The sequence below is a fragment of the Sinocyclocheilus anshuiensis genome, unplaced genomic scaffold (genome assembly GCF_001515605.1).
Source record: "Sinocyclocheilus anshuiensis isolate Anshui unplaced genomic scaffold, SAMN03320099.WGS_v1.1 scaffold306, whole genome shotgun sequence".
Classification (NCBI taxonomy): Eukaryota; Metazoa; Chordata; class Actinopteri; order Cypriniformes; family Cyprinidae; genus Sinocyclocheilus; species Sinocyclocheilus anshuiensis.
The window spans coordinates 2,287,043-2,297,851 of NW_015544175.1; the positions used below are offsets into that span (position 1 = coordinate 2,287,043).

The 10,809-nt window shown below is 35.7% G+C and overlaps 1 protein-coding gene and 1 long non-coding RNA gene across 2 annotated transcripts; one reads left to right on the plus strand and one right to left on the minus strand.

Annotated features, from left to right (window-relative positions):
- Positions 1–3,450: 3,450 nt before the first annotated feature.
- On the minus strand, positions 3,451–6,958 carry LOC107696181 (uncharacterized). The gene is made up of 2 exons (XR_001635062.1): positions 6,882–6,958; positions 3,451–3,998 (listed from the first exon to the last, which is right to left on the minus strand). It is a non-coding gene; the product is annotated as an uncharacterized LOC107696181 (long non-coding RNA).
- A 2-nt stretch (positions 6,959–6,960) lies between these two features.
- On the plus strand, positions 6,961–9,735 carry LOC107696165 (prepronociceptin-like). The gene is made up of 2 exons (XM_016496382.1): positions 6,961–7,100; positions 8,832–9,735. Exons 1-2 carry the CDS (start codon positions 6,978–6,980, stop codon positions 9,408–9,410), a joined length of 702 nt encoding a protein of 233 aa, XP_016351868.1. The 5' UTR covers positions 6,961–6,977; the 3' UTR covers positions 9,411–9,735.
- Positions 9,736–10,809: the final 1,074 nt, after the last annotated feature.

Here is a 10,809-nt window from a genome sequence, read left to right on the forward strand (position 1 = left end):
GGTTTTAGCCAGGTTTCAGTCAAGCAGAGTACATCAAAACTATTATCTGTGATCATTTCATTTACAATAACTGCTTTGGGTGTGAGTGATCTAATGTTTATGAGCCGAAACTTAAAAAATCGTTTTTGTTCATTTATTTAAAATTTTTTTGGTTTAATCACGATCAGATTTTTTCTAGATCCTGCATTAAATTTATATTTTGACCTCACTATTCGGGGAACAGACACAGTGTTAATAGACTGGACAGCGCAAGTACTTCTATAATTTAAGCGGGTAGAACAAAAGCCATCATAGCAGTTATTGGAGAATTGGCTTACTAGTCACATGGAGCGCAGCGTCCTGGAGATGTTGTCCGACAGGAGTTCCGCTCCGAATCTGCTGGAGTGCAGGCCATCCGCGCGAAAAAGCCTAGGACACTCCCAGAAAAGATTCCAATTATTAACAAAGAGCAGTTTCTGTTCTTTACACCATGACAATAACCATTCATTTAAAGCAAAAAGTCTACTGAACCTTTCGTTCTTGCAACTTGCATGAAAGCAACTTATTTGTATAGTTACGATTCACTATTCAACTCTTTTCAGCATTAGTTTCCTAAATTACAAGTTAGTGTTCTACTCATATTCTTGTTGGCACAATCCTGTCTTTCCTTTGCGGTGACTGTGAGGTCTCACGTCCACAGAGACTTCTTGTTGCCTCTGGGAGATTTTGTTTTTCTCCTGTATGCACCGCTCAACTGTAAATTGCATTTCGGGCTTAATTTGCAATTCGCACTCCCAAGTCAGTGCTTAGCTTGTTAAAGGTGCATTATCTTTCTGTTCATCGGTTAATTGATGGGAACCATGTTTGGACATATACAGTCAATATGCCATTGGATAAAACCAATGAATCTTTAGTCCATTACAAATTGAAAGATGTGTATTTTTAGCCCAGGTCATATCTTCTGGGGTGTGGAAAGAGAGGTGACGTTGGTAGTGTCTTGTACGTCAGCCTTGACTAAGGGTTGTATGGCTGTCCCGGTTGTGCGTAATACCATGCCTTGGTGTAGCCCCATCCACGGACACTGGGGGGGCTGAACCAGAGGAAGGGGTGTGCCGTTATAAGAGAGGAGAGAAAGGGAGCAGGCAAGCAGTTGAACAAACCTAGAAGCTGAAGATTGGACATAACCGCCACACCTCAAGACTGAAAGTGAGAGAGACTGAGAACAACCCATTATCGCAGACGGCAGGTAAAACAAGGCGTCATGGCAATACCTTCTTTCTATTTTTGTATTGATTCTAATTCCACAGTGAAAGAATGCGGATTACACCAGTTTTATTGGGTCATTTGGTTGTTGTTTTTTTTTGCCTGATTTGACAAGTATTTTGTGATTACTCACTTTTTTGCTCATCTGTTAATACTAATATTTGTTTATGCAAAAATGACTGCAGTTGCCATCACGGTCATTGTTTTTCTTATAGCAGTGCGATTAGGCTAATATTTATGTGACGAGGTCCCTGGATGCCGTTCTAATGATTAGTGCTGCTCTTCAAATAATCTTTTTTCCATTACTCATAGCTTTTCCGCATTAATCATCTTCATTGCTAGTTTTTTTTTTTTTTGCTTGTAAAGTTACGTTTTTTTTGTTTGCAGATATCGGTCTTTATTATTATTATTATTATTATTATTCAATAATTAGTTTGTTAAATAAGCTACTTTGTCAAATTAAATGTTTCTGTGTAAGAATAGAATTTTTCTGAATTGTGTTTGTTTTGGAGGTGTAGTGTAACAGACTCACAAAATTATAAGTCTGCTTACAATTGATTCAAATAGCATATAATACTCTAGACAAAAGTAATAAATGTATTTCATTCAAAGCTTTGATCACAGAGACCTGTATACACTATTTGAAGTCATTGACGAGGGAAACACAGCTATTTTGTCTCTCCATTTACTACTAATATTTTTTGCAGCTGTAATTAAACTAAACGTAACACAATGTGTACACTGAGACTCCCTTTAATCAACTAGCACAGCATTTTGCGCATAATGTTCCAATATTTCATGTTATTACAGCCTGCACAGAATAGCAACAAGTGCACTATTCATTTATATGAGTGTTTCCTGCTTCTACAGGACAACAATTCTTTTACATTAGTAAATAACAATCACTAATAAAAAGACTGTATATAACATGCTGTATATTTATGTTGCATGGTTTAATAATTTACCCATAATCCAAGTATTTTTTTGTGAAGGCAAGGCACAAATATTAACTTATATTAACCTATCAGTATGTTGATTGTATTTAACAATTTTATTTATTGTTAATTATGGTTTATTGTTTAAGTATATTTTGTGTTTTATAAACAACATATAACAATACAAAAAATAATCAAATCATATTTAAATTATGTAAATTAATATATATCAAGCTAAAGCTGAATTTCAGATTTTTTAATTTTTCCCCAAATTAAGGAGAATAATTACATATTTTTCATTTTATATTTAACTTTATTGATTTTCATATTCTGTATGAAGCACTTCATACTCTGCAAGAAGCAATCAAATCTCTTTTTAAGGCCTGCAAAATGTCTTCATAGATTCATACATGAAAATTTTACATATATTTTTAAATCAATTTATGAAAAGTTTAAATAGGTCTTTGATTTTGCTTACATCTTTTGACTAAGGCAAAGTCAAGACATACACCGCATCTAAATAAATCTTCCAAATTAAACATTATGCATGCCATAATAAATTCATGCAACAATCCTCTATGAAATAAAAAATTAAAGCTGCAATTTAGCGTAATTATTTAAAAACTTTGCACTGCATTAGGGAGACTAGTTTTCCTCAAATTAATTACCTGAGCTGTGTAAATAGATTTTTTTTACCCTAAAATCCATTCGAGCAGAAGTGTTGCAAGCTTAATTATGTACATCTATCAGAGTTGTATTCTTTTACACAGGCGAGAAAAAATCTATTAAATAAATTAATGCTCTCAATGGATTTCCAGAAGCTGACAAGATTTAAGCTTGAGCGACATATTCAATATTAATTGCAATGAAAAAAAAACAACAACTGTACAGAATCGAGGAATCACTTGGATAGAACCAGTATAAAGTCAAAGCTGCCATATCTGGTGTTCACTTTTCCTACTGTATTATGCATAATTGTGACACTTAGTTGTATTTTATTCCATCCTCATGATCTCAGCTGCTCCTGAACTTGGACTATATATACACACATAGTGTCATAGTATCTCTATCATACGATAGCCGTCCTGAATACTGCTTAGTTCCTACATTCTTATGCTGTGGATTATATGCCATGCATAGAAATTTCATACTACATCTCTGCAGCTCATTGCGAGCATTATTATTCAAATACAACTTTTTCTGAAGCCCGAGACATTTTGATTTGGAAATTGCAAACCCTGTGAAGAAATTGTGACTTTCCATGAGACAAACAGTCTATCCATCTGGCCATTTACTTTCACCACTGCTTTTGATTTAAATGATGGTGACAGTGGCATTTATTGCATTTTCTCCTCACAATTGAAATATCATACCGATAGTCCTTCAAAAATAAATAAAGAAACTTTTCACTCCCTCCCTCCATCTTTTTATGGTAAATTCTCTGCTCATTGTCATGGCCACGGGGACGATAATGCAATGATTGCTGCTGTTCTGCCAGTGAAGAGGCAGAGTGTGTGGAGGGGAGCATGATCATCTGCAACGGGACTGCAGACTCTGAGCCCTCTGGCAATCATTGTGCTCTCAATTAAAGTAACCATGCGAATCCTCCATTCCTCAATGGAAATGGTTATGACAATGAGAAGAGCCTAGATTATTTTGATACAATGCTATTACGAAGAACAAAAAAAATTGCTAGATATAGCAAACAGGTGAGCTATCATTTACAGAGTAATAAATCCAAGATGAAGAACCTTCGCATTCAGCGGATGATATTAATGTGAATGAGAAATGAGAAAGAGGTCATGGTCCTCCTTCCATCTGCTGTGGAAAAAACAAACAAAAGTAATTGTTATTTGCTCATTCTTGACATGTCATGACACAGTTGACCAACAAAAATTATAATGGGAAATGCACAAAACAGAAAGCAGAAGAAAAGCAGACGTGATTTTCCAGAATCTGGTGGTGACTCAGTTCAAGCATTTGTGTTTCAGCCACAGCGCGGGAACAGAATGAGAATGGGCTTTGGTGTTTACCGTGGAGGTGATACGATCAGGTGGCTGTAGAGGGCGAGCAGACCGGTCAAATCAGATTAGTCGCATTCCCTTAGATTAGTCAAAGACTGCGGACAGATCATCCCTCTATGAGCATTACACTAGGACTCGCAGACATTCACTCAGAAATTCATCACCCAAAATATTGTCATCATTTACTCACCCTCATGTCAATCCAAACCTTTTTGTCTAAACCATTAAAGTCACTAGGGTTCAAAACAACACTGGAGCCTAACTTTAATTATTTGGACAAAACCCCTAATTATGCACCTGTATTTTATCAATTTTTTTCTTGTTTTGTTCTATTGCTTTATCATTTATTTCTCATATTTTCCTTTTTTATTCTATACTGGACAGCACTTCAGCTTAGCCTCTGTTTATTTTAAACATGCTCTATAAATTAGTTGACTTGGCTAGAAAATGATAAATGAAAGCGCATATATATATATATATATATATATATATGTAATTACATTTAAAAAAAAATATTGCCTTTTTAATAATTTTTTGTTTTCAGCTTGATATTTAACTAAAAATTAGTAGCTTATTTTGAGCACTACAGGTAAAGTGTAGATTCAACATGAAAATGTTGTCATCATTTACTCACCCTCATGTTGTCCCAAATTTGTCTATAGAAAGAAAGTCACCAAAACAACAGTGGACCCCACTAACTTTCATTGTATGGACAAAAAACACTCAAGATAGAAAGTCATAGGGTTTGGAACAACATGTATCATATATCATTTAATAATTTTTGAAGGACATATATCCTATGAAATTAGGGTCAACAAGTACCTTACAGGTCAAACAGGACACATCTGTCTCTCTGCTAAATAATACAGGCACAGTATTAATATTGCATTTGACAGTTGCGGAGGTTGATGCTTTTGCACTTTCCCTCCAGCTGTTTTCATGTTTTCCATTATCTCCGACAAATAAGAGATTGTAGCAGGGGATGATCCTAAAAAAGTACCATCAAATCACTCTGCAAATTGAACTGTATTAATGATGCAAGGGATTTAATTGGTTGGAAAACTTTTTTTTGTGTCGAGCCTTTTGGTAGTCCAGAGTGCTCTGGATACCCATGTCCACATGAGGGGCTATAATTATACATACTCTTTGCTCTCTGAGCAGAGACATCTCAAGATGCTTTTATTGTCAACTTTTCATCACTGCTCTGGAGTTCACCGAAAGATTTTTTGTTGGCTTTCATCAAAGAAAGCTTTTAGAGATGAGTGTACATGTGTGCGTTTCTCTCCTAATGCGGTCATGACTAATGTGTGCTGGTGCAGCGCGGGAGTCAGAGTTTGATGGGAACTGCATTCCCGCTCTTTCTCTCCCGCACTCATTTCCTTCTCATGCCACAAACGCTAATTCAAACATCAATTAGGGCCTATGATGAGTTTCCTTAATGAACTTCATGATGTGTTGGCAAAAAAAAACAGATGGTGGCCTCGCCTGCAAATTTTGACATGTTTCAGTGGTGACAGTAGTGGTGGTGATCCACATCATTACGTTATATTTCATGTGTGAATGTTTAAAATATGTTTGATTCACTTCGAGGGCTCGGTCTTCATTGTGATTGTCATGAGGTGATCTTCTCTCTAGAGGGACATGTGTTTGGCTTTAGGGAAAACTGGACCCATTTCTGGGTTTATCTTTAAAATGCCTTATTATCAGACCTAATATCTGTGATTAGCAGGAATTCGTTTAGCTGACTGACAAGGCTGAAAAAAGGTGTTTCCTGAGCTGATTAGCTACAGATCAGATTGACAAATGTGCACATCCAACCCTGTGAACGTCCTTTTGAAATGTATTAAATGTGTAATGTATAAGATTTGCGTGGTAATATTTCATAATTGCTTTCATATTACTCCATTAGATCACAGATCATTACCAAATGTTAAAAAAAAAATGTATGAAAATGCAAGACTTTTTTCACTACAATTTTTTTATGTTTTTGTCTGTTATGATCACCAAGACTGCATTTGTTTGATGAAAAAAAAAATAGAAACAGTAATATTGTTAAATATTATTATAATTAAGAAATAACTGTTTTGGTATTTTAATGCATTTTAAATTGTAATTGATTCCTGTGATGGCAAAGCTGAATTTTCAGCAGCCATTATTACAGTCTTCAGTTTGAAACTATCCTTCAGAAATCATTCAAATCAAAGTGATAATTAATATAAGTATTATACAGTATATTCTAAGCTAAAAAAATTTTTTTTTTTTTTAATATAAAAAAAAAAAACCGGCCCCCAAACTTATATAGTGAGAAATGTGATAAAGTGTAAGAATCCTCTCCACAGGGTCCCTGAAGCGTTTTCCCCTGGCTGAAAACCCTGGTACTGGAGCTGTAAAATGAGTGTAAGAACTAAGCAAGATGAAGCCAAGGGGCACAATTTATTCAAATTAGAATCCCTGATGTAGCTAAATTACATTTAGCATATTCCATTAGACTTTTAGGAGTTTTTTCTGAATTTATCTTGGAACCACTTAAAATTTGCTCTGTTACTTTATGAAACTAACCACAATACATTTCTTAGAGCATCTGTAACAAAACATTCAGTTATTCTAGCCCCTGGTTTACAGCAAAAGGTTCATGTAATAAACTGAAAACTGGAGAATGATTACCAGTGAAACATCTTACCCTTCTACTCTTCTCTTTCCTTCGTCAGATATCCCATTGGTTACTCCAAGTTCCTGCTTCAGTTGTTTGTTCCGGAGTGTGTTCTCTGAAGACATCATGAAGACCCCATTTTGGACCCTGCTGCTCTTATACTTGTGCACCCCAGGTCACAGCAACTGCCAAGGGGACTGTTTAACCTGTGGACTCGTCCTACCTGAACACCAAGCGTTTAATACATTGGTAAGTGCCACGTCTAACTAATATAAAACTACAAACTCCCTATTAATGTTCATGGTTTTGAAACGAAATGCTCAGCAAGCACATGGATATAAATCAAAGATGTCTGTAAGATATCTTACAGCAAGAGTGGATGAGAAAACTGATACAAATGAACTTTGTTAAAAGTTGGTTTCTGTCACGATAGTGGGTATAATCAAGTTGCTAATGATTGTTCAGACCAAACAGCTGTGACTGGGGTGATTGGGGTAATGTCTGCCCATAATTGGCTGCTGTGGTGCCGTCAGCTGCTGATGTTGCGGGTAGGAGTGATTGACACTTGGTGGAGGTGCTCTTGCCACAGCCAGATGGGTCCCTGTGGTCATGCTTTTGCTCTGTGACACCACAGTGGTGTCAGACATTAACATTTCATCAACAGATTCATACATAGACTTATGAAGAGTGTTTTCACGCTCCCTTAGTGTGAAGAACATTTAAAAAATCGAAAGAAATTTTTTCCACTAAAGAACTTTTTGTGTAATGGATAGGTTCCATGGATGTTAAATTGATGGAGCCATGAATGCCAATAAAATAACCTTTATTTTTAAAGGTATGCATGTGTGTGTTCCGAAACACATGTAGATCTGTATTTCATAACTATCCCCATATATATTGTGTCTTCTATTTTCTGTCTGAATGTTTTTCATTTGCCATCAACATTTAATGCACAGTGGCCTATTAACTTCCATGCATTCATCTTCTAGTTTCACTCGACTGTTTTAAGTCACTACACCATTTTTGATTTTCTCCCTATAAATGGGAGATAATAAAAAATTGCTCACCTGCTGCATACCCATCCTTAAAAAGGGCATTACATTAACATTTTGTGGAAAGAACCTGCATTTGTCTACAGCTGAGGATTGCTGATCACATACAAAATGATGATTTTTATCCCATTCTATTCACTCAATTATCATATAATTTCTTGCACCAATGCCACATATCATTTCACATCTCATTGCACTGGTAAGACCATTTGCATGGAGCATTGTGCCACAAGGAATTTTTTATACTTAGCTCAAATCATTAATAAAACCATGATAAATCTCCAACAAAGGAAAAAAAATGTATTCTCTTTTTGAATGGGACATTTTCTTCTATCCATTTTTATGAAGAACAAATTACACAAGAAACTAATGAAAATATAAATAAAACATACCAAAACAGGAATAAAGACATTTTATATCATTTTAAAAAATATTTCCTTTTCAAATCAATTCTGTTCTGTCATTTGAACTTTATCAAATAATCCTGAAAAAAATTTGTTTTCCACAAAATTATTAAGCAGCACAACTGTTTTCAACATTGATAATTATAAGAAATGTTTCTTAAGCACAAAAGCAGCATATTAGCATGATTTCTGAAGGATCATGTGACACTGAAAACTGAAGTAATGGCTGCTGAAAATTCATCTTTGCCAGCACAGGAATAAATTACATTTTAAAATATATTAATAAAAAGCAGTTATTTTAAATTGTAATAATATTTCACAGTATTACTGTTTTTACTGTATTTTTGATATTATATCTATAGAGAGAGAGAGAGAGAGAGAGAGAGGAATAAAAATGGCAGTGTTTATTTTTTTTTGAGTATGTTCGGTCCAATTGGATCGATATTTGTCCATTTTATTTAATGAAATTTTCTATTATAAAAATATTTTGTCATGCAAAAAAAAAAATCTCTGCTGTTTTGCAGGTATGTATTCTGGAATGTGAATCACAGGCAACACCTGCATTGACCTGGGATTTGTGTTACCAAGCAGCAGGTCTGAAACACCTTTCACCACTGTTACAGGAGGAGGAAACTTCAAAGCGCTCTGATGATGATGAAGAGGAGCCTCTGGCCACAGTGAGCATAGAAAATGACAATGGTGTTGAGTATACTGAGGCTTTGGAGCAGTTTCGACACGCCGCGCAAGCGCTCCGCAGCCAGCAGCCTTCAGAGGAGGAGAAACTCGAAATTTCATATGACCGAGACCTTGACCCTAGGACAGAGGAGGACCAGGATAGCGTAGGAGAAGAGAAGAGCGGTGAGGCAGCTGTAAGCATATCCAAGCGATTTGGAGGCTTTATGAAAGGTCGTCACGGTTTCCGGAAGTTGGTGAGCTCCGGAAGGCCTTTGCAGAAACGCTACGGTGGCTTCATAGGGATAAGGAAATCTGCCCGCAAGTGGAACAACCAGAAGCGCGTGAGTCAGCTACTGAGGCAGTACCTGAGCTTGACGGGGCGCTCGGGGCGTTCAGGTCACACCAGCAACCTCTCCACCAGAATCTGAAGACAGAATGAAGTTTAGTTGGGCTTATAGTACAGGCCTTGGTCTTTTCACTTACCTCAACTCAACTGCTCATCAGCCATCAGTAACTGTGAATGTCTATCATGCACCACAGCCCAGAACTAGATAAATCTGTTTAATCAAAGAACAGGAATATTTTGAATAGCATTGTTTTTTTTTTATTATTGACATTTCCATGGTGCCGTTCCTGACATCAAAAACACCTCGATCAAGTCGTTAGGACAAATGTTGCTGATGAGAACTGATTGTTCATTTCAGAATCAAAACTCCTAGAATTAACCTTGAAGCATTATACAAAATAAAAAAAAGGCAGTGAAACTTGAATTGAGCACGTGAATCAGTTACAAATGAGAGCAGTGGGTTGTAGTGGAGTATTGGGTTTTCTTGTTCTGTTTGGTGATTACTGAGAGAAAAGCACTTTATATTTTAACCTTGCACACTGACTTGTGCTACGATTGGCTGTTTTGCACACATCCTTGATGTATAGAACTGTCTTAAAAATTACTAGAGCAATCAAACGAGTTATCAAAATCAATAGGTGATTAAATGTAGTACAATACTGAAAGAACGTTATTCTTTACGGGCTGTTTGGCGTTTTTTAGACCAATGCTGCCCCCTAGGGCTTACACTCCGTATTTTTGAGGAATACCACGCATAAAATCCTTACAATAGAGTGGGTGAACTATGACGTCACTTTGTAGTCATAGTCACATAGGATTTTTCCATAGGCTTTTGGATTATCGCAAAAAATAAAAATAAAAATAAAAAATAAAAAAAAGCTCTGTGTTCAACCATAGTTCATGAAACTTACATGTTTTGTCCATCAAGATAATCTTCACAAAATAATATAACTGTGATGAATTTTGAAGCCTAAAAAAAAGCGCCAGAACTTAAAAGCTAAACTTATGCTATAAACGAACTACAGCACCACGGTCGCTCGCCTTCAGCGTCACCACCACCACACTTCCCACAACTTTTTCAAATTTATTTTTAACGTGTTCAGTATGTACTCTGTATATGAATTTTAATCCATGCTACATGAACCTTTTTATATAAACTAGAATAAATACAAAACTAGAGCCAAACTAAAACTGAAATGAGACATTGATAATAAATAGTATAGTGAATAAATGAAATAATCATAACTAAAGGACTATGAAAGCACATATTTCTGTACATTCATTTAAAGTCAATAAATCCTTAATTAATATGAATATTTTAATTAAAAACGTGTCTCCACGAACTATTCACAAAAAAACAGTCGACCAACAATATAAAATGCGGGAAACTATTAATTGGTTATTCTACAATTAATTGTATTACAAATTATACTACGACTGGAAAATACTGTAAATTGGTCAACTGTTCGGCGTGATGACGT

Excerpts from the sequence above, each read along its gene's own strand:
- LOC107696165 (XM_016496382.1), top strand. The coding sequence starts at position 6,978 with ATGAAGACCCCATTTTGGACCCTGCTGCTCTTATACTTGTGCACCCCA. Across the intron at positions 7,101-8,831 it reads ACCAAGCGTTTAATACATTG|GTATGTATTCTGGAATGTGA; the intron begins GTAAGTGCCACG and ends GCTGTTTTGCAG.